This window comes from Vulpes vulpes, chromosome 2 (assembly GCF_048418805.1).
Source record: "Vulpes vulpes isolate BD-2025 chromosome 2, VulVul3, whole genome shotgun sequence".
NCBI lineage: Eukaryota > Metazoa > Chordata > Mammalia > Carnivora > Canidae > Vulpes > Vulpes vulpes.
This window is the reverse complement of record NC_132781.1, coordinates 119309728-119334050: the sequence shown is the minus strand read 5'-3', so window position 1 is coordinate 119334050 and position 24323 is coordinate 119309728. Positions and strand designations below refer to the sequence as shown.

At 44.9% G+C, this 24323-nt stretch overlaps 1 protein-coding gene across 1 annotated transcript in view; it reads left to right on the top strand.

Annotated features, from left to right (window-relative positions):
* Window positions 1-24323, top strand: part of NRG2 (neuregulin 2) — a 242900-nt gene that overhangs the window by 62184 nt on the left and 156393 nt on the right. The window contains exon 13 of the mRNA XM_072749755.1: window positions 209-2110. Within this exon, the coding sequence (XP_072605856.1) occupies window positions 1387-2110 (724 nt within the window). The 5' untranslated portion in view covers window positions 209-1386. The remainder of the gene's footprint in view (window positions 1-208; window positions 2111-24323) is intronic.

The following is a 24323-nucleotide window of genomic DNA, read 5'->3' as shown; positions in this document are numbered from 1 at the left end:
CAGAGAGACTTGGTGATTGATTGGCTAAAACAGAATGAGAGGAGACTAAGGGACTTATTGGAATGGATCAGGTGGCCAAGTATCAAATGCTGCCATTAACAAGTATAGGAATGGGTGGGAGAAACGATGCTGTTGGCTTTGGATATTAAATTAAGTTTGAGGTGTTTCTTAGCCAGCAGAAAGGTCTAGCTGTGTCCTTCCTTTCCAGAATAGCGGTCTAAGCCTGAGCCAGACATCCCTGGGCCCATTTCCTGCAGGGCCCAGGCAGGGATAAAACTTTCCAAGACCTGAGTGGAATTCCTGAGCTCCACATCCTTCAAGGATATACTCTGGGAATTGAAAACTCCCTGGAGCTGACAGGAGGAGAATGGATGATGGATTTGCTTCTTAAAATCAGACGTTGGCTCCAGTGGATCAAACTTTCCTGCCCCTCGCAAGGACCAGACTTTTAAAAAGGCAACCATTTCCTACGGAGAAGCCTCTGGCCCTGACAGGCTCTGGCTCTGGAGTTGGCCCCCAAGAAGCCCCCACTTCCCATGGGAACAGCTTTTTAAAAGATGAGGTTGTACAGCATGTAGCCTGGTCCTGCCTGGCCGGTGCAGAAAGCCCAGAAGACTCTCGGGGACTGGACCCGCTGCAGCCACCACGCTCAGTTAGGTGTCCCCAATGCCGAGACAAGACTGCACGTCGCCCTAACTCTTTCCAAAATGACTGGACTGGAATCCTTCTTCACCTCCACTTGAATCCCTAGAGCTCACTAGGCGGTGGCAGGGACCGAACACGTGGGCTCGATGAGGGGCGGGCCTCTGGGGTCCTCCCGGGGAAGGGGACAACCTAGGAGGTGGCAATCTCCCTGGCTGTTCCAGCCGCTGGCCGAAGGCAGGGGCACGCCCTGTGTCCCACTCCCACGTTCATAGGACAGTGCCAGAATTCTTTTTCTCTACTCCGCCCTCTCCCCACGTACTCTCCCACTGTCCTGCCCATAAATCGCAGGAGCAAAGGTAGAACGATCCCTCCCGCGCCCCTGCGGGCCGAGAAACCGGGCGCTAAAGCAGTGCAGTCTCGAGCTCCCCCTGCAGAAGCGGCGCTCCTCACTGGGTTCGGGGGTAGAGGGGGCGCGAGAGAGCAAGTGGGCGGGCGTCCTATTCTCCGCATCCTCCTCCAGGTCCTGGCGCGCAGGGTGGGAGCGCCGCGCGGCTCCGCGCTGCGCATCGCGGCCGGCTCGCCGCCGCCTGTCCCCTGCCCTGGCTGGGCCGCCTCCCCCGGCTGCCGGCGGAGGGCTACGAGGCGCTAACGTTACGCTGTTTCCGGTTTTCTAGCGGGCTCTGTTTCCCCTCCCAAGGCGGCGGCGGCGGAGCGGCGGAGCCCCCCAAATGGCCTGGCCAGATGCGGCAGGTTTGCTGCTCAGCGCTGCCGCCGCCGCCACTGGAGAAGGCTCGGTGCAGCAGCTACAGCGACAGCAGCAGCAGCAGCGGCAGCAGCGAGAGGAGCAGCAGCAGCAGCAGCAGCGAGAGGAGCAGCAGCAGCAGCAGCGGCGGCGGCGGCAGCAGCAGCAGGAGCAGCAGCAACAGCAGCATCTCCCGTCCCGCTGCGCCCCCAGAGCCGCGGCCGCCGCAGCAGCCGCAGCCCCGCAGCCCCGCAGCCCGGAGAGCCGCCGCCCGCTCTCGAGCCGCAGCCGCCGGCGGCATGAGGCACGACCCGGCCCCCGGCTTCTCCATGCTGCTCTTCGGTGTGTCGCTCGCTTGCTACTCGCCTAGCCTCAAGTCGGTGCAGGACCAGGCATACAAGGCGCCCGTGGTGGTGGAGGGCAAGGTACAGGGGCTGGCCCCGGCCGGCGGCTCCGGCTCCAACAGCACCCGCGAGCCGCCCGCCTCGGGTCGGGTGGCGCTGGTGAAGGTGCTGGACAAGTGGCCGCTCCGGAGCGGGGGGCTGCAGCGCGAGCAGGTGATCAGCGTGGGCTCCTGTGCGCCGCTCGAAAGGAACCAGCGCTACATCTTTTTCCTGGAGCCCACGGAGCAGCCCTTAGTCTTTAAGACGGCCTTTGCCCCCATCGACACGAACGGCAAAAACCTCAAGAAAGAGGTGGGCAAGATCCTGTGCACTGACTGCGGTGAGTCGCCCCCTCCCTCTGCTAGGGAAAGGGGGGAGGGGCGAGGTGGTGGAAAATGGGGGTGGGGCGGGGAGGTGCTGCAGGTGCCCAGGCCTGGCAGCGCCCGGCTGCTGGGGGGTGGGGCCGCCCCTGGGCAGGGCGCCTGGCCCGGGTGGGTGAGGGGGTTGGGGTCGGGGAGAAGGAGGATCAGGCTCAAAGTGTGCCAGGGGTGGGGGGCGGGGGAAGGCGCTGGCTTGTGCCAGCAGCGATCTGCGGCTGATGTATGGCATGTGGAGCTGGAAAGCTGCCATCATAGCCCAGTAGCGGCAGGAAAAACGGAGAAGTCCGGGTGGTGCTGGCCCGAGGCTCGGTGAGTCAGGAGTGACCCTCGGAGGCCTCGCCTGCCCAGCTCCCACGAGCCTGCCTCATTCCGGCTGGCCAGGGTCTGCAGGAGCAGCTGGCCAGACTCTCAGATGGTGAAGGCCTCCGCTCACAAGTTCTCCCAGGGAATGGTGCCCCCGCCCCCTCCTGCCTCTCCCGGGCTCCGGGTTCTGCTCATCCACACCGCTGGCGCAGGCAGAGTTGGACTTTTGTTGCTACTGTTTTCGTCCTCCGTGTGGCTCGGGGGTTTTCTTCACCGTGATTGCCTATCTGTGCGAGGCGGTGAGCACAGCCTTCTCTTAGCCTCCAGGACAAGGGAGCAGACCCATCTTTCCGCTGTTTTCTGAGAGATTTTACTAGATCCGTTGATTGTGATGACAATGACATAGAGTAACAACTTCTGCTGAATGCTGTAAGTTCGAGCTCTGACATCTTACTGGCAGGATGTGTTGACTGCATCTCTCAGCCTTCTGATGTTGGGCGCAGCCCAGGAATGCAGGTGATCAGAAACAAAACACTGAAGTCCCTGGATCTCCGTAGTCGGAGTGGAGGTCTCGCCTGTCCAAAGTCAAAGACATATCAGCTTACGGGCTTTTGTTTCTCATCTCTGAACCCAGTACTTATTTTTCAGAGAGAAATTTCAAACCACATCGTCCTCATACTGGAGTATTTGGGGCTAGCTTGTCTTGTGGCTATTCCTTTTGTCCCAACTAAGGCTGATTTTGGTGCTTGCTGTGTGTGTGTGACTCTGAGCTGTGTAGTCACTGAATTATGATAGATGTCCTGAACTGTTGTCGAAGTTGGCATGTTTACCAGTTTACCAAGGGGTTCTAGATAGGCTTTGAGAAGCAAAGAATGTGGAACAGCTCATAGGAAGTTTTGCTGCCCTCATCTTTTTAGATCAATGCCTTTGACTTTTTGAAGCTTTCCTCCTCTGACCCCATCCCCCCGCCCTTGTCCTTCAAGAGACAAATTGTCATGGAGTAGTGGCAGTGTATCTGGGCACTATGTTAAACTGTGGCCATTTCAATCAGAAGAATCGTGAAGTATCTTAATAAGGAGGGGAAAACTTTGGTGGTAACAGCAATTTCTCTCTCTGACGTTGTTCTGAGGAATCCTGTTGACTGCTCTTTAATGTTGATTTCGTGCTCTTAAGTGTTTTATGATAACAAGTCAGGACCAGTTAGGAGTTTCTAATTTTTTATTTTGTTAAGGATTTTATCTGAGATCCTGAGGGGAGCTGTGGAACTGTATTGTGCAGTGGGCAATAGATAGTAAAAACATTTATTGAGCCTTGTCCAAGGACAGCTTCTGTTTTGGTTTTCAGTGTGTTGCTCCTGACTGAACATGCATGGTACACATCACCACATAATCCCTGGTCTGGTCCACTGAGACCCAATGGTCTTTGTCAGATAATCCCTTGTCTTCCTCCTCCTACTTCTCCCCTTCCCTCCTTAACAATTATACCTTGTTTGTTTTGGTGAGAGTTTGAGAGTTGAATGTAGAGATCATGAACAATTTGGAGGTCAGAAATACTGTTGTGTGCTTTCAGGTTACGATCACCGTATTTTATTGAAGTAGCATGTGTAGTAGCAGAGTTCTCGGCAAATACTGCAATCCCTGCTAAAGAGAAGGCCCTCCCACCCTGCAAATTGCCAAGGAGCAGGAGTGAGTCTTGAAGTAAACACTTGAGAATGCAAACAATTTGGGTTTGAGTTGATAGCATATAGATCTGTGTCAGTTTGGGAGGGGGCGTTTTATATAAGGGGATTTGAAATTAAAGGACATACTTGTAAGAGGAAATTTATGGAACTGGTGACTAGTTGCCAGAACATAAACTGCATTTTCTTATTTTTTACTATGGGGTTAAGGAAAATATGCACTGGTGATAGTATATTAAATAAGGAAACAAATCATCCTAACTAACCACAACACCTTCCTTGTGCTCAGCAGGAAATAACTAACAAATTCATTTTCTGTTTTCTATCTCTAAAGAAAGCCCTCTGGGCCACAGGGTCATTGGGAACATTTTCTCCTTGGAGCAGATTTGCCCATTGCAAAATAGGGAAACTGGCACTCAGAAACTGTCATCATGCCGGTTATGTTGAGCAACTGTGGTTGAATTGTTACTTTGTTTAGCCAGTTTTAGCTCTGAATGTGTCTGAGCTGTGGTTCCTAGGGAGATCATCTAGAAAGGTGTGTATTTTGGTGGGCCAGGACTTTGGGCCAATGCATCATATGAAGGGATATTGAGCTTAAAAGTTAGCACATGCTTCAGTAGCATCAATGAAGGGTCATACCAGACCCTTTCTAGAAAGTCCTTATGAATGGCTAATTTCACTGCCACTGTGTAATATTGATTTGAAGCCTGTGAAGTCTGGCTGGAATAGCAATATCTGCCAGAGGGGTATTTTTATAGATCTCATGTGTATCATTCATCCAAAATTACTACCTCTGGTGGTAAAGAGTTGAGTAAAATCTTTGCATTTCTAAGAAGCTTGCATTCAGGGAGGTGTTTTATGTGCCTTCTGTGGCAGGGAGAGGAAAAAGAGTTAGGAAGGAGGCTTAGGGATTAGCAACTCGGTACAATGCTATAAAAGCATCCTGTTCTGCAAATAGTCCTGCTTTTTTTTTTTTTTTTTTTAGTCCTGCATTTTTAACAATGGTCGCATATATTTTGGTATAATCACACCCTATCTTGCTGCTTTCCTATATATATGGTTTTAAGCTGTTTCTTTGTTGCATAGACACAGCAGATAGCGTAAAAAAAAAAAAATCATTCTTCCTTTGGGACTTTCTGATTTCAGTTTTCTTCCAATGTATAGTATCCTTTGTTGTTAAAGATGGAAAAGGTGTATTCCAGGGGGACTTTACCTTCTTTAGGATAGTTTTTAATTAATTTGACAACTAGATTCACGTATTAGAGAAAGGTGGTTCACAAAAATTGAGTATAGCAAAAGCAACTGCATATTTTTAAAATGCTGTTTATTTAAAGAATCTTTTCTTCTCTAGCCAGCTGGAAACCCAGCTGTGCTGCAGCTTGAAGATGGGAAAGTGAAACTAGTCTAGAAACTGACCATTCCTAGTGGGGAGGACAAGCCTGGGTTATAGATTGAGGGGTAGAATTACCATCATAATGTCATTAGTAGCTGCTTTCCTCAGCAGATTGAAGTTCTTGGGGGGCGGAAACCATATCTTATCTTTGAGGTCCTTTTCCTACCTCTCCTGGCCCCTGATGTTGGTACTGTGCCTGGTGTATACAGAGACTCTCCTAAGTGTCTTTTGAGTGGATAAAGTCAAGTGAAGTTGAAAAAGCAAGGCTCCAGACTAATGCTAAAACAATCTTAACTCTTCCATCTGTGACACCAAGTCTTGTTCTGAAAAACTAAGTTTGATGATTGCCTTTACCTGTCGCTATGGGAACCTTTTTTCCAAAGGATGGTTATCAACTAGAGTACTTAACCACAATGTGCTTCATCATTGTGCTGATTAGTGTTAATGGGATTTGAGTAGAGGAGAATAAAGGTCTTGCTGAAGAGGACCCACCCTTTTTTTTTTTTTTGAGAGTAGATTACCACTCCCTCACTCTCAAAACAAAAATAAAAATAAAACAACTATCAGTTTGAATTAACAAATATTTTGGGAGCTAGAGAGGGTGGTATATGAACTAAGTAGGTGACTAAGGTGACTAACTTCTTGGTCCCAATCCTATTTTCCATCTTTTATTATCTAGGACATTTTCATCTTATTTCCTCTTTTTTTTTTTTTTTTAAGATTTATTTATTTATTCATGAGAGACACAGAGAGAGGCAGAGACATAGGCAGAGAGAGAAGCAGGCTTCCTGCCATGAGCCAGATGTGGGACTTGATTCCGGATCCCGGGATCACAACCTGAGCCAAAGACTCAACCACTGAGCCACCCAGGGGCCCCTCGTCTTATTTCCCAGTAGCAAATGCATTGTTAGGTTTCTTTCTTCCCCCTTTATAAAATTATATTTATATACCTCAATCCAGAAAGTGCATATGAATATGCGGTCCAAAGTCTCCCTCTCAGCCCTGTCCTCAGCTATCTATTCCTAAGGCAATTGAAAAAGAACATATTCTTAAATGTGTACTTTTCTAAAAGCAAAATGTTTGTTAGAGTAGTATGTTTTTCTCTTAACAGATGGAAAATGTTAATTTTGCCACTAAGTCAATTTTATGGTAAATTCTTCCCAAGTAATATATATATATATTTATATATACAAAATATATGTGTATATATTATATATATAAAATATACGTGTATATATTACATATATGTGTATGTTATATATAACATATATATATATAACATATATATATATACACATTTTTTTTTAACCTAACTCAAGATCTTAATCACTACCCCCACTTCACAAATAGAACCCTAAGGTCAGGAATAAAAATACCAAGTTGTTTTCAGATACTTTGCCATTAAGAAGTTTTCTGTGACAGTGGATTTTGTGATGAGTCGTAACTGGAATCATTGAATAGATGGAAGGATTTGTCACTGAGCTTCAGGGCAGCAGATCTGCCCTTACAGCAATTCCTACTGTTTCACACTCTTGATAATCTCACAACAGAATCCACGTGAAAAATCATATGATTCCATATGTGGAAAGAGAAAACCCCACAGTGCGGGATTGCTTTGATTTTTCATTTAGAAGTCAAGACAAAGACTCCAGTTGCTGATGAAGAGTTTGATTTTGACCATATTCCTATACTGCTGGTACAATTCTAGGAGGAATTATCCACTTGAATACTACTTTGAAGTACCTTTAAGGTAACCGATTTGAAAGCGGTGTTAAAATTTCAGAGTATCAGGAAATTGCCACTTGAATACTTGGGAAAAAAAGCAAATATGGAAATGAAAATGGTGGAAGGTTCTAACCCTCTAAATCCTGGTGGCTTAGTGGCATCTGGCAATTTTGCACCTTGATTTGGAAAAGGAACGATGGTATCAATGTCCCTTGTGCTGTCTTTAACCACTTGTTCTGGGGTCTTTTGAAGGTCTGAAGTGGTGGTAATATAATTTGAACCAAAAATAAAAGAATTTTCCCTCCAGGTTTTGAGTTTGGAAGGCATGTGTTTGAAATGGGGGATTTTTGTCTTACTTGTTTCTAGTAATTAACCTTCTCTTCCCACTCACTTATTGGAATTAGCACATAGAAATAAGGTCAGTTTATGAATTTCAAGAGACATATAGGGAACTCTTTAGAAAACTGGGGAAGGTAGGTGAATTGACTGTGGAAGTGCTAGCTTATGACAAGTTTGTGAAATTAGACTCCTTTTTTAAAAAAAGATTTTATTTATTTATTCATGAGAGACACAGAGAAAGAGAGAGGCAGAGACACAGGCAGAGGGAGAAGCAGGATCCATGCAGGGAGCCCGACACGAGACTAGATCCCAGGACCCCAGGATCACATCCCAGGCCGAAGACAGGCGCTAAACCGCTGAGCCACCTAGGGATCCCCTAGACTCCTTTTATTTTTTTATTTTTTTTTTTTTAAATTTTTTTTTTTTTAATTTTTTATTTATTTATGATAGTCACAGAGAGAGAGAGAGAGGCAGAGACACAGGCGGAGGGAGAAGCAGGCTCCATGCACCGGGAGCCTGATATGGGATTCGATCCCGGGTCTCCAGGATCGCGCCCTGGGCCAAAGGCAGGCGCCAAACCACTGCGCCACCCAGGGATCCCCCCTAGACTCCTTTTAAAACAGCAGTGTACCCAAGTGAATCTTGGTGTGCTTGGAGCTCCACGTGCTATATGGGACCTGTAGCAAACCTGGAGGATGATTACAAGGCATTACAATGACATGCAAGAGGACATCCTGTACTCAGCAAAGAGCTGCGAAGCTTTTGCAATCTGGGGTCAAAAGACGGAGATTCACATTGATGGAGAGCATCCACTGTTAATCAGCTGTGATATTTTTTGGTAATTATGAAACGGGGTTAAGTTAAGGAACCTTTTTTCTCTGGCTAGTTGAGTCCGGTCAAGTGTGGCATCTGAACTCCATTCTGCAGCAGCATTCCCTTCCCATTCTGTGCTTATAGTGAGATCCAAGTAGCCTCTCCAGGGACCTTCTCTGGGACAGAGCCTGTTAACCCCCTCCCTTTATCCCTGCTCAGGACCTGATTGTGCTGCTTGCCTCCTGGGGTGGGCTGGAGGTAGGTGGTTAATACTGCATTTAGCCTTGTAGATCTCTCCAGAGTGGTGGGGTATCTATCCTAGAGGTTTCTATATTCTACTAGAAAACTCCCTCCCCCAAAATGTGATGTTCAGGTTGCTTTTTATTCTGTCTTCAGAAACAGAATCTTTAATGGTTCTCCTTTGCTTTTTCATAGATTTCCTGCCTTGCGCTGATGACATTGGCTTACCCCTCCTCTTCCCTCCCTGATCTGTTTATTCAGACTGAGGATCTATCTTTGGGCTAGGATGTTTTACTTCGTCTCGATCTTGATATTGGTCCAACTAACAGAAGCCAAACTGAGCTAACATTCCTCAGAAGTGAGTGAGAGGAGGGCAGCCCGGGTGGCTCAGCGGTTTAGCGCCTGCCTTCGGCCCGGGGCGTGATCCTGGAGATTCAGGATGGAGTCCCACATCAGGCTCCCTGTGTGGAGTCTGCTTCTCCCTCTGCCCGTGTCTCTGCCTTTCTCTCTCTCTCTCTCTCTCATTAATAAATAAATAAAATCTCAAAAAAATAAAGAATTGCTACTTCAGGGTAGTTGTATCAGACACAATCCCTGTCATCAAGTGGTTTACAGTCTAGAAGGACAAAGATAGAGCAGCACTTTAGTCCAGAGTACAGTAAATGCCATAAGATATACTAGCATAGTGCTTTGGGGAGTAGAGGAATCATCTTAGCGAAAAAGAAGATCTTAGAGGAGTAAACAAAGTTTCTTGGAGAAGTAGTTTGAGATGGGATTCTAATATTCAGAGATAGTTGAGGTACAGATGGTACGGGGATAGACTGAGATGGACTGATTAAATTAAAGGAGAGAGCAGCATTTTTAGTAGAGGGGTATGCTTACGGTATACAAAATAACCAGAATGAAAGAGAGAACTGGATGAGGAATCTGGAGAGGTCGGAGATGGTAATATTTTCAACTGTCATGAATGCTAGGCTGTTGACTTTATTTGTAATTATATAAGTAGTATTTGAAGGCTTATGTTAAAAAAGCTATTCAGTAATGTTTTGTAGTTATCAGTGAATGGGTCTTCCACATACTGTGTTAAATTTATCCCTAAGTATTTCATGTTTTCTGGATGCTACTGTTAAGGGTATTTTTTTGTTTTCCAGTGATTAATTGCTAGCATATAGAAAGATAATTTGTAAAATATTGGCTTTGTATCCTGTGACCTTAATAAATTCGCTTATTAGTTCTAGTAATTTGCATAGGTTTCTTCGGATTTTTTTTTCTATGTACATGACTAAGTTGTCAGTGAAAAAAAGACAGTTTTACTTTTTCCTTTTTAATCTGTCTTTATTTCTTTTTCTTTCCTTATTGCACTGGCTAGGGCTGCCAGGGACAATGTTGAATAGAGCAATGAGGACAAACAACCTTGTTCTATCATGGTGGAAAGCATTTGGACTTTCGCTATTTTTTAAAATTATTTTTAAATTTATTTTTATCTATTTGTGAGCGACACAGAGAGAGAGAGGCAGAGGGAGAAGCAGGCTCCCTGGGGGGTGCCCGATGCAGGACTCGATCCCAGGACCCCAGGATCACAACCTGAGCTGAAGGCAGATGTTCAACCACTGAGTCACCCAGGTGCCCCTCAGACTTTCACTATTAATTACAAAGTTAGCTGAAGATTTTTTGTATGGTGTAATGACTAAGAATTTGGGCTCCACAGCAATATGGACCTGAGTTTGGAAACCATCTTTTGCATTTCTAGCCAGGTGATATTGGGTCAATTATTGCTTGTGTCTTAGCTTCCTATAAAATGGGGATAATGATAGCACTTAATAGAATAGCTGTTAGTATTAAATGAGATAATACATGTAGAATGATTAACACACACCCAGTAATAAATGTTTAAGAAAAGTTAATTATTAACAAAATCTTATTAGACCAATGTGAGCAGGAAGGCTAGTAAGTGAAGATTTTAATAACCAGAATGAAAGAACCAGTTCTAGAACCAGTTCTAGAAGGGGACTACAGGCAGGCAAAGGGGAAAATTTTCACTAGCCACTATTTTTTATAAAAGATTTTATCTATTTATTCATAAGAGACAGAGAGAGAGAGAGAGAGGCAGAGACACAGGCAGAGGGAGAAGCCCGATGTGGGAGTCAATCCCAGGACTGTGGGATCACTCCCTGAGCCGAAGGCAGATGCTCAACCATTGAACACCCCCCAGGTGTCCCCACCCACTATATTTTAACCCAGGTGTTCCTGTTTATTTCAGCTGAGAGTCCCTGAGCTGGGCTGGCGGAGGTGGTGAGAAGAGAGTGGGTTATATACGTAGATTCAGTGTAGGGAAGTTTATGTGAGTTCAGGGTATGAATGCTGATCCTGTGGAGGTCCCAAGTAGGCTGTCAGTCTTGATGTATCCATGGGTCTCTGTTGGTCAATATTCCAAGAATCTCACAGATAGGTATTGCTTTTCTCAGTTTCACAAATGGAAAGACTATGATCCATACTCCAAAGTGTCCCTTTTCCAAATCTCAGCATGCTTGTGGGGTCACTCAAGAGTCCAAGATCTGAAGTCCTGCCCGGCATGCTTTTTAACTATCACAGACTCATCTGTTATTAGGAGGAGCTGCTCAAAGTCCCTGGAAATTGGTGGAAAGTGTCTTTTTCCTTACCTCACCCATCCCCTCCCCCCCAAAGAAAGCAGGTTTCTGACTCATCCTGCTTTGATTTAGGGGTTTCCAGCGCTGGGGAGAGATTCACACTGCTTCATTCATACTCTTTCCTTGTTTCTATACTGGGTTGGTGTGGATCTAGTGGCTGAACAGGGTCAGAGGGGTAGAGGTGTGGGCATGTAACAGGTGGCCTTTTTGGAGTTTGTGGGGCTTAATTTTAATTGTACCTAATTGATTGACATGTGGAACCTGATGAAAGTATGAATCTTTGCTCCTTAAATATTTGTGGGACTACTCCTCGCTTTGGCTTCTTCCTCTAAATATTTGTCAGGTATTGTTAACCGTCAGATCCTGGGCTGGCTGCATGTCCCTAAGCTCATATTCTCCCATTATTTTCTTATTCTTACAGTTTTAGTATTTATGGCCTGTACCATGTATATGACACTTATTATTTAATGCCAAGCATTGTTAATTACCTTTTGATGGGTCAGTATCTTATTTCCTTCACCTGATAGTAAGATCTTTGGGGGCAGTATCTTAATATATGATAGAATAAATATTTGGTTGGTGGCTATTGCCAAGAAAGAAGGGGGTGAGTGGGTCCTTTTGCCTTTTCTACTGATCACTTTTGCCCTAGACTCAAGGTTCCTCAAATGACAGCCCAGACTAAGGGAATAGAGCAATCATAGAAAGTATCCTCAGACATTTTGAGAAAGGGCAGAATTTGGCTTCTCTGTTATGTTTTCGTTCAGTTTTTTTTTTCCTTGATAGTTTGTAGCATTTTGCGGGTAACTCTTCTCTTTTCTCAAGTTGTAGAATTATGATTAGGTGGTTTTCCTCACACATGTTAATATTTTGGCTTGTGTTTCCTTTCTGTCTTTTGGTTAGTTGGCAATCTGCAAAAAGTTCTCCAGTTTCACTTGCCAGAGGAGCTTTTTGGACGTTCCCCATTCGGGTTTCTCACTGAGGTGTCCACTTGGACTTGGTTACTTTACCTGTTCATGCTTCAGGCTGAATACCTTGAGAGGTAAGAGGTATGACCAGGTGTCATTTGTAGTAAGCTGAGGCCACCAATTAGCTGTCGTTGTATCTCTTTGACCTAGTAGACAGCTTGGGGGCTTCTGGAGGCTAGGACTAGTTCTTATATCATATTTGTTTCCTGAAAGGGTAAGGAAAGAGGGAACCCAGTGTTTCTTCATGTCTCTCTTTGGCATTCATTCTTTACCATATCCTTAAAATGAGGCATTTTCTTTTATATCTGCTTGGCTAATGTATTAGGTAAGGGTTGGGGGTGGCTCTCAAGAGGGGTTTCTCTTCTAGCTCCAAGTGCCTAAGGACTACCAGCTGCCACTTTGCACAAGGCTGTGACACCCAGCTTCCTCGAGTCAATCCCTTCCACTGATGCCTGTGGCCATAAGTATAATCTCAGTATAGGTACCCCTCTACAGTTCCTTAGTGATGAATTTTGCAAACACTGCTCAACTGATGACTCTGTTTTGGAGGAATTTTGTATGGTTTTGGAGAGGAAGGCTTATTTACCATTTGGGATGGAACAAGTAAATTAAGTAGATCTATCATGTATGGTTTCCTGTCTCTGAATGCAAAAAAGAACAGCAAGCCTGCATCCAGTGCAAGTTTCCTAGTATTGTTATTGGTTGATTGGATTTCAGGGAACAAAATAATAAAAAGAAGAATTTTTTAAAAAGGAAGGAACAAGTCTCAGACCACAATGTGATCCAACCATCATAGAGTAAAGCTAAGGCCCATAAGTGAAGAGTCTCTTTCAAAAGACACGGGGGCTTCCAAAGGCAGCCTGAGTGCTGCTTACTCTTAGTTGGTTTCCTTTTCATAGTCTATTCATGTGGGTTTACTTTTGAGAACCTCTTACTTGGGGTTCCAACTCTCCAACCTTACCCCTCTGTACTCTCTACGTAGGTCTGCTGTTATACTTGCTTTTGTCATCATTGTAATAGCTGATCCTCAGCACCTATTCCCAAGAACAAGAGAAGTTTCCAGAAGTTTCTAGTGCAAACTTTCCAACCCTTCCTTGGACTTTAGGTCTGATGGACCTAGTGGAAAGATAATGAGCAAGGCTTGTGAGAGGGACCTCTGAGATTAGAATGACATATGACAAATCTGGCCGAGTTCTTCTCAGGTCTAGTTCTGTTTATTTGTTTTTTTGTTTTTTTCCATGAAAGCCTCTCCCATACTTACAGGTTTCATTTGCAAAAGGGAACACTTTCTCCAAATCGCCCAGTAACATTCACGGGGCCTCCTAGTGACATGTATGTGAAATTGTCTTGGCCAAGTACCAATAGTAATTCAGATGGCACCCCCAGGGCTGGGCTACGGGGAAAGAATCTAACTTGTACATTGAAGGGAGGCACACAGATGGCCCCCAGATTAGGAGGGAGCTTCCTGTCTTTGTTTCTCATTATGCAAATTATCTGAGTAGGTTTCTACTGTGCATGGTCTGCACTCATCTAACCGAGAGGGTGAATGCGAGAGGGTGAATGCGAGCAGGAGCTGAGACTACTAGTTCCCTTGGGAATATTGTTTTCCCATCTGCCAGTTATTACCCCGCCCCCCCACAACCCCTGCAGCTTCTACTTTGCCCCACACTGCATGTGGACTTCTGGCTTCTTCTGTGTGATGTCACAGCCTCAGGGCCTCTGGGTGAATGAGCTTTAGGCCTGGAGCTTGTTGTATAGCATGAGGATTAAAGGCATTGTTTTAGATTCCTTATGTGAAGGAATCACACCAAGTGGATAAAAGGTCATAGAGATTGATGGTCTTCAATAGGTCACACTCCCAAACCATATTTTTTTAAACTGAGTATGCAAGCTTACTTTCCTCATCTCTCAAGTTAAATAATAGCCTAGTCATTTCAGAGGAGGGGTGCATGTCCTCATTGGTTTTTGTTTTTTTTTAAGATTTTATTTATTTGAGGGAGAGAGAGAGCAGGGGGAGGGACAGAGGGAGAAGCAGACTCCCCGCTGAGCAGGGAGGTGGGGAGTCTCCCCACCCCATCCAAACTCGGGGCTCTATCCCAGGACCCTGAGATCATGACCTGAGTGGAAGTCAGGAGAATGACTGAGCCCCCCAGACACTCTAAACCGCCCCCAACACTCATGCCATCACTGTAAGAGGAAAGTAGAAATGGGCAGTAGTGCTGCTCGGGCCCCAGGTCTCTGAGGGCAATCCTCTGTGGGTACTACTCTCTATTCTATGGGTCAGAGATTCCTTTCTGTGGAAGGGTTTGTGACTGACACCTGTGAGTCTGGGGAATGGCTCATGGCTGGATGGCTGTGGACCCATTCACCCTTAAAGATGGAATCCGCTCTGTGGATCCTGCTATGGGTTTGTCCGGTGATGCTGTGAGTGCGGGGTTTGGTTCTTTCCTGTCGCACTTCCTTCTTCTGTCGTTCCATCGTTAGCTCTTCTTTGGACCATCTTGGGAAGGGGTACAGTTCCTAAGGGGCTGTCCTTGGTTCTCAATGAATGGTTTCTGTTCTGAAGTTTCAACTGCTTATTGCATCACAGTTAAGACAGCATGCTCCAGAGCCGACTTTGAATCCTGGCTCTGTGACTTACTAGCTGTATAACTTTGGGCAAATTAATTAACCTCTTTTTGCCTCTGGTTCCCCACCTATAAGATGGGGCTAATAATAGTACCTAACTAATGACACCAGGGTAAGCTTTCAGCGAATTCCTCCTCCACATAAAGTGCTCCAAAAAGTACCTGCTTGGAGACAGCCTTCAATGCAGGCTAGCAAAAATTACTTTTATAGACATGTCTGTTGTTGTAGAAAGAAAATGTTGGATTCAGGCTGATTTTTATTGAAATCTTGGCTATGTTCCCCTACCAGCTATGGGAACTTGGGAAAAGTAGCTTAATTTTTTGGAGTCCCTGTTTCCAATTGCCTGTGGCATATTGTTTTAGGCATCTGTTGCTGAGTAAAAAAACTGCCCCAAAATGCAGTGGCTTCAAGCAGCAATACTTCTTTGTCATTATCTCTCATTGTCCTGGGGATTGACTGGGCTCAGCTAGGAGGTTAGTATCTTTCATGTAAATTTTGGTCACAGGGTGGCCAAGCAGTCAGTCAGTAGTGAGACTGCGTCGCTTCAAAGTTTCCTCTGGCCATGTTTAGAAGTTATTGCTGGCTGTTCTCATCTGGAAGCTTAGTTGGAGTTCAGGGCAGGGGACTTTGCCTGGGAGCATCCCAAGAGAAAGCCAGGTAAAAGCAGAGTTGTGTTTTATAATCTAGCCTCAGAAATCACTTCTACTATATTTTGTCTGTTAGAAGAGAGTTAGTGACTAAGCCCTGACCAGGTTCAAGGGGAGCAGAATTAGACTACTTCTTGGTGGAAGGATTGTCAAAGACTTCATGAATATGTTTTGAAACCATTACAGTCTGCTTTCTTCTTTTCTTTTTAAAATTTATTTGAGAGCGAGAGAGAGAGAAAGGGAGAGAGAAGAGAGAATCCCAAGCAGATTCTGCACAGGGCTTGATCTCACAACCCTGAGATCATGACCTGAGCTGAAACCAAGAGTTGACCGCTTAACTGATAGGTGAGGTGCCCCTATGGTGTGCTTTCTGTTCACAAACTATTTTTTTTAAGATTTTATTTATTTATTCATGAGACACACACACACACACAACAGAGAGAGAGAGAGAGAGAGAGAGAGAGAGAGAGGCAGAGACACAGGCAGAGGGAGAAGCAGGCTCCATGCAGGGAGTCCGACGTGGGACTTGATCCAGGGTCTCCAGGATCATGCCCTGGGCTGAAGGCAGTGCTAAACACCTATGCCACCCGGGCTGCCCCTGTTCACAAACTATTGATGTGAAAAATACACTCGTCCTCACCTGAAATCGTCCTCCTTCAAAAAAGTCTCATCTATTATGGCACCAGGCTCAAGCTTAGGGGCCAGCGTCTCATCCTCTAAATCAGGTGTAGGTACAGATGAGGTTTTTCTAAGGCAGTTCCTTGGGTACAGCCACTTGAGTCTTGCTCCTCCTGATGTGAAGAGGTGAACTATAGAAACAAATTATCTGACTCCGCACTGCCAACCCTCCACTACCATATAATGCTGGAATAGATGTAGGGTGACTGCTATAGATGCAGGGTGACCACTATAGATACCCCCTTTTAAAAATTGGTAATACTTAAACATTGACTTTTTCCTAGTCTGGGATCCAGTCTAGAATCTCCTATCACATTTAGCTGTCATGTCTCCTTGGCCTTCTCTCTGAGGTAGACATTTCCATTTAGAAAGGGGGAAACAGCAGCCACTAGTGCATCAGCAGTTCTGAGATCCAGCCTGGCACATGGATGGCATGATCCATCCTCAGTCCTACTGTCTGGGAATGATTCTCTACCATTCTTGGTTCTACCCTATGGGCTCCTGGTTTTGCCCCCTAAATTATCCTTTTTTTTTCCATAAAATATGGCCTGTGTCTGCAGCTAAGGACTTTTCTCAGTGTTCTGTGTTCTTTTAGATGATGATCACTCAGGTGCACCTCCAAGAGGAGACACAGGAAAGACAAAACACCCCCAAGGGTTACTATACTCACAGATCCAAGATGGATCTGGATCAAGAGGAAGTACCACGTTTTGGGCAGGTAGGCAGAAGACAGAAAAGCACAGACCGCAAGAGGCCAGAAACCTTACTGGGATTTCCTTGGGAATGAGAGAGCCAGGGCAGGGAGAATTGTTTCGGGCCCGTTTGAATAATTCTGGTGGACTCTAAGCTTTAAGAGTGGTGCCTGCTTGCCTGGTCCCTAGTCCTAGGATGATTAAGGGGCAGATAGAGGAGGTATGGCTCTGAATTGGTTAGTTTGCATATCAAAGGCATGCTCCTGGTTGAATCCTTTGTTATCTCTAAGAGGTGGCTAGCCCTGATGGGGCAGCATCTCCAGACAGAAAGGGTTTTTAAGATGTCAAACCTTCATGTTATCTAGAAAACAAAAACTATATTATAGTACTCTCAGCCTGCTTCCTACTTATAGATGTTTGGGGGCTCAAAGGCTTTTCATCTTGCAGTGCTGGGTCCCTTTTAGACCGTGTTCTGGCTAGTACACTTCTTTTTCAGAATGTGTGGTTTGCCTGTGAATCTTATTGGGGTTCATGGGGTTAGACAAAAGCCATGCTCTCAGATCTTACCAAGATAAGCTCTTCTCTGCCTTGAGCTCCCTGTGGGCTGCTGTACAACAACACCCTTCAGATTAGTGTAATCCCTATTCTTGAATGGAAAGGACCTGGGAGGCATGTCCTTAAGATCATTAGAGGGCCTCTTATCTGTCTCAAAGTTTCTTTAAGACATTGCTTTTTTAAACATTTTTCTGAGGTCTTAACAAAGAATGGACGAGGGATGAGGAGGCATTCAGAATGCCTCAAACTGCATTCATTATTCCCTTACCGCATTCCTATGTTGTATAGGAGTGTCCATCTTAGGTAGTGACACTGATCTAGTCTTCAAGACCATCAGGAACCTCAAAATTGGTCGTCTTTGTTTCCTTTCTTGCCTTCACCCCTGTGTCTAGTACATGGTCAAGTTCATGGCAATTTTTACTACTGCAGAGTGTCTTCAATCCAATTCTTTTCATTCATGATGCTCTAGTTGGGTAGTTGAATGTCACCTACCCTGTCATAGTAGCTGCTAAATGGAATTTCCCATTTTCAGAGTCTCCACTCTCTTCTATCATCTTGCCTGGAATGAGCTTTCTAAAGCAAAGTAATTATGGCTGCCCAACCCAGAAGTCTTCATTAGCTTCCTATTGCTTGTAGAATAAAGTGAAAATGTCTTCACATGACATGAAGGGTCTTCCACCGTTTGGCCCCCCACTGCCTTTAAGCTTGGCAGCCTGCTTGGCCACCCTTATTCTTTGCTGTAGCCAGGATGTACTGTTTTGAAAATTTGGGAGACATTTTGCCTTTTTTCCTCTTTAGTGCTTTTGTGCATTCTGTTTCCTTGGCTTGGTATGCTTTTCCTTTCTTTCTCAGCTGCTAGCCTCCTCGTCCTTCAGAGTTCAGCTCAGATCCCACTTCTCAAAGCTTTTTCTGATCCCCTCAGTCTGAATGAATCACGGCTTCCTTTATGTTTCTGTAGCAGTTCATAGCCCTTTTGTAATCGTAGCAGTCTATTCTATCATTTAGCCTCATTAGAGAGGGAAGCAAGCATATGTGTCTGTGGTCTCTAGACTATGAGCTTCCTGTGTGTAAGACAGAACTGCAGCAAAGGGTGTATCAGACTTATTTTTTTGTGCCTTTGTAAAGTTAGATGGCTAACGACTGCTAGATGACCTGTAGAGAAAAGGACTTTTACTTTAGGATTAGAGCCGGCCATTAGACTAAGCATCTAGTTCATGGAAGGAGATTGGCTTAGGTGTATTACATGTTAGCAGGAATATATGAAAATGGTAAATTGAGGCAGCTATTTTAGATGAAAATAGGGGCTTGGTTTAGTTACAGAGTGCTATACCAGACTCTTCACTATTATTGCTGCTACTGTTTATAACAAGAAAAACAAATCTCTGATGTGTGGACTAGAGACTGTATTTTATTAGCCTCTGAGGGGAATACCTTGATTATTCAGGGTACTAATTACTAAACACCTAAGATGAGTCAGGGTTAGGAGAATTGAGCTGGTTTTCTTTCTTTTTTTATTTATTATTATTTTTTTTTACAATTTTTTTTTAAATTTTTTAAAATTTATTTATGATAGTCGCACACACACACACACACACACACACAGGCAGAGATATAGGCAGAGAGAGAAGCAGGCTCCATGCACCGGGAGCCCGATGTGGGATTCGATCCCGGGTCTCCAGGATCGCACCCTGGGCCAAAGGCAGGCGCCAAACCACTGCGCCACCCAGGGATCCCTCTTTTTTTTTTTTTTAATATTTTATTTATTCATGAGAGACACAGAGAGAAAGGCAGAGATACAGGCAGAGGGACAAGCAGGCTCCCTGTGAAGAGCCCGATGTGGGACTCAATCCCAGGACCCCGGGATCATGACCTGAGCCAAAGGCAGACGCTCAACCACTGAATCACCCAGGTGTCCTGAGAATTGAGCTGTTTTGTACACTGGTGTACGTCATGGTACTTGGCATATTAGAGGATCTCAATAGATACTACTGGAGGGGAGAAGGGTGAAGAAGTGATTTTTTTCCTCCTCTGTGACTCTCAGGTACCTAAATGTGCCATTCCCAGGGATCACAGCTGGAGAGCCAGTTCAAAACCAGCCAAAGTTAAGAAAAGTCTTATTCATTGCAAGTAATTTATCCAGGATCCTCTTGATACTCAGAGCTTTCTGCGTTGCCACAGATGAGTGCAGGCCTCTAGGGTATTTGGATGTAGACATCATGATTGGTAGCAAGTGAGTGGCAGAATTACAATTGAAATCAGGCAGTCAGAAGTGACAGGAACTTCTTTTAGGTGGCCAGGAGGAGTCTGGGCCAAGTCCTAGTCAAGGAAGAGGAGACTTTTCAGACATTGTCAGGTTTCTGATGGTTGTTTTGCTTCTAAATGATGAGAGCCCTTCCTGGAAATCAGTCTTCTCCATGCCCAGTCTCGGCCCACTGCTTTCTGTATGGCCTTGTGTAGCCTGTACTCACACCCTGAGCTTTGTTTTGAGCTGACAAATGCTTGTTTCTTCTTCAGTCATGAGAATTGGGGAGGAGAGAGTGCTACAAGCCAACTAGGTAAGTGGCATGGCATCAAAATAGAGCCTGCATGGGTTTATAGCTTTTCTGTGAACATTTTAATAAAATCCCAGACTGAGGAACAATCTGGACGTCTGGAGTGCTGAATTTCACTCTTGAAGTTGGACTTCGGAGTATCACAAATGTCCATGAGTTTGTGATTGTGATAATTAGATGGGAGAGGTTGGGGCAATGTAGGAAGATGATGGGGGCCCGACGGCTTCCTGCCTTTGAAATCCACAAAGGAAGTAAAATGGGGAAAATGATAAATAGTTGATCAGAAAATGGGGAGTGCCCCTCCTACATTAGGACAGCTGGCTCGGTGATAAAGATGTTTTACTGCTAATGGCCCTCAGGACCAGATGCTGTGAAAATGGAAGTTAAACTCTGATTTTGGACAAGTCTCTCCCTGCAGGGAGGGCAGTGTAGCCTCCTCTCTGCCATTGCCCAGCTGTGGATTCCTCCAAGAAGTTTCAAGGGTCTTGAGAGAAGAGACTCATTGGGCCCAGGTCACTGGATTCCAGGGGAGGGGTAGATGGCAGTTGGCAGGTGCCTCAGGGCACGTGGGATTGCATCTGCTTGACCTTTGGCTTGTCCTTGGAGACTCTGCCTGCCTGTTTTTGGTAGGGCGAGTTCAAGGTGACCTCCCTCCATTCCACAGATAGGAGAGTTGGCCTGCTTGGTCTCTCCGTATCCCTGAGAAACCGATTTTGCTACAGAACTGGGTGAACCATATGGCAGCCTAGATTACAGTGATTGTTGGCGTTTGTCAACAGAGAGAACAGGCTTTTTGGCTATAGCAGATCCCCCAGGTAGGATTGCCACACCATCTGTGAACAGAGCATATAGAATCAGCTAGATGAGTATACGGTCCCGTTCTCATTCATTCCCTGCCTCCTAAACAAAGGGAGAGGTAAGTCTGTCATCAAATATTGGCTAATAGCTAATAGTACTTTAGTTCCTTTATTGTTCTTTTCTTTGAAGGAAGCTAGAAAGGTCTGGTAGTCATGTATCTTACTCTTGAGGGTGTATAGTCTAGTTGAGGATATCAGGTCAACATGAACCAATAACACACGACATAAAGCAAAAGATATATAGTAATTACAAAAAAGGAAAATAGACTATAGAATTCAGAGATGAGGAGGATCAGTGGGGGCTGAAATTTTCCAGAACAGAGTTAGGACTGGAGGTTAGTCTTGAAGAATGAATGGGTTTTTGGGATTTAGGAGGATAAGAAAAAGGCTTCTAGGCCCGAAGAACAATATGAGCAGAGGTAGAGACAAGCAAGATGTCTTTACAGGACCATGAGGAGATTAGTGTGCTTGGGGTAGAGATACAGGGGAGATAAGATTAGGAAAGCAGGGCAGGACCAGATTAAAGACGGTCTCCAGAGACAGGCCAAGGAGCATGGACTTGGTTCTGGAGGTGATATGGCTGCATTGTAGGTACTGGTGCAGAGATACGATATGAAGAGAGGAATGTTTGCAAATACATTATATACACAATTCAGAGTGGACTGGAGTTGGGGAGAGATATATGTTTCAGAGATCAAGGAGGGAGTTATAAAGTCCTTGAAGCCATGGCAACTAGGTGAAGAGGCAGGGAAAGTATGCTGTTTCTTTCCAGAATCTGTAAGATTTGATCAGGAACTGGGTAGCAGCTGGGAAAGGGCTCATGAAGCGGGGGAAAGGGCTCATGAAGCGAAGAAAAGGGTCAAAGTTGAATCTTGGAAAGCTGATGAGAAAAAGGATAATGCCATTAGCAGAAATGGAGAAGTTGTGAGGAAATGTGAATTTAAGTAGGAAAATGACGAGTTGGCAGTGATTTTATTTACTTACAAACACTTATGTGACACTTCGTAGGAACCTGGCACTGTACTAACCACTTCATAATAATGTTCACTCATTCAGCTCTCATCATAAACATATAAAAGAAATACTTTGTTATCATCCTCTTGATCACAAAGGGGAAATCTCAAGCATGGAGAGGTTAAAGAATTTTCCCAGCATCAGGAAGCTATCAATAAATGGCAGATCCAGCATTCTGAACCCAGGCCTTTACTCTAGCCTCCCCCTTATTAATGGGAGACCCATGTAGAAACTGTAATAGGCTGTAAGACATCAAATATTTGTTAAATCTTTCTTTTGTGCAGAACTCTTTTCAGGAAATGTAATAATTGGCATGATATGGATATAACATTAAGGAGCCAGTACAGGTCTAGGGAGTGAAGAGTGATTGTCCAATTGTTAAGGGGCACTAAATTTTGTGCTATGAGAAGGTATCTATCATATATAAAGAAGCAAGGGACAAATGCATATCTGGTTAGAGATATCAGAAAAGACTGAATAGGAAGGAGATGGGTTTGTAGATCTACCTTGAAAGATAGGTCAAGTTGGACTTTGATAGTTGGTGGTAGGAGAAAGGGTCATTCTATATAGAGAGAAAAGCTTGAATAACATGATGGAAGAAAGTTCAAAACATATTTTGGGACCAACACAGGGCACCGTATCTACCTCAGTAAATGTTTGTCTTGGAATGGGGAGTGGTTTTAGTGAGACTACAGTGTAGAATTGGATAGCAGGGAGAGGGGGCTTGCTCCCTGAAGAGACGGCTGGGGCCCATGAGAGGAGCATAATCATGATGTAGAATTACAAGTCAACAGCATACGAATGAGGAGGGAGTAGCTGATGTCATGAGGGCAGAGGACTCCTGGAGGGAAGCTGAGAGCTGAGGATGGAGCCTTTTTGTTTTATGCATGCTGATATGTAAGCTAGTCTGTCTTCTTTTGCGATGAGCCCAGTATTTTCTAAACTAAGGCCTGGTGGCTTGCTGGCTGTGGTGGTTTGTCTCCTAGATTGAGTGGAAGACCATTTCTGGCTTTCTGCCTCTGCTCTTCAGAGGTCTTTCACCACCTGGAGTAAGTGAATTTCTCATTGTCACTGTTTCCTAAGTAGATATAGACTGGACTCCTAGGCCCCTTCTGCCTGGACTGAAGAAGGAATTAAGGTATGACACCATATGCATGTTACGGGTGCAGAGGTGATATTTCCCTGAAATATCATAGGGAACCCTGGGTTCCCTATGTGGCATGAAACCTTTGTGGTTGAGATTGCTCTCTCTGATGTCAAGGGCAGTTACTTCCAGAAGACTGGCAGAGCATGGTGTGTTCCAGTACTCCATAGCCCTTTAGGCCTTTAAGGATCATTCTAAGGAAAACAGTGTTGAGCAGGGATAGAATTTAAGAATACAGAGGCCAGGCATTACTTGTGAACTTCTTCAGTGGACATGCTGGAATGATCCTAATCTCACACTTCATCTCATAAAACAGCACAGTGGTAGGAGAGAGATAACACTTTAAACTCCCAATTTGTCACTTACTAGCCCTGTGACCTTGGGACAACTGACCTTTGTGAGCCTTTCTCCTTCACTGGGAAATAGGGTTAATGGTATTTGCTTTTCTTTCCTAACAAAGGTATAAATAATGTCTGTGAAAGCGCTTTGAGATTGCAAAGTGCTCTATCAGAATGTGCTGTTATTATTACAACTACTAGCCAGTTTGCTCAGTCTTAAAGATTAATGTCCTGAGAGTGCCTTTTGCATAACCTCTTCATACTCCTTCTGCCAAGGACATCTAGGGCAGGGCCATGGAGTGGAAGTTTGACGCATGGCACTGAGTATTTCCCTAGGCAGACCCATTGGCTGTGTGAAGCACTTTCCCTACCCTGAACACGAACATCTCAAATCGGGCCGTGCCCGACAGTTGATGGCATGGTAGATATGATGAAATCAGCTAACTCTTTTCTTGGAACCAGGCAAGTCACATATACAAAACTCTCTTCTTTCTTCCTACATGAAAAGCTATTTTATCTCAACCTTTGCCAGAGAAGATCTTGCTGAAATGCATGGGGGCATTTTGCTGCCCCAGCGCTTGTAGGGCTTAGTCTGCCCTTGAATGTCTTGCCTTGTGTCATGGTTATCCTTTCTCATGGCACCGACCTCTGTAAGCAGGAACGTATCTGCCCTGATCTTGGGATGCATCCTGTTTCTTGATTGGGGAAAAAAAGAAAAATCTTGATGACCATTTTGTCATTGATTTCCTGGCTTTCCAAAAGTGGAAGGCAAGATGCATTTTGGTTAATAGGATAGTTTCTATTACCCTGGGTTTGACTGTATTGGGCTCTGGTGCATTAGAAGGTGAGGAGCTGGGCCTCCTGTCTGTATCCTGCAAACCCCTAACATAAACCTTTCCAGCGCTGGGACAACCACTACACCCTCCTTGGAGCTTCTCTCTTCAGAATGAATCTGTTCTTGTTT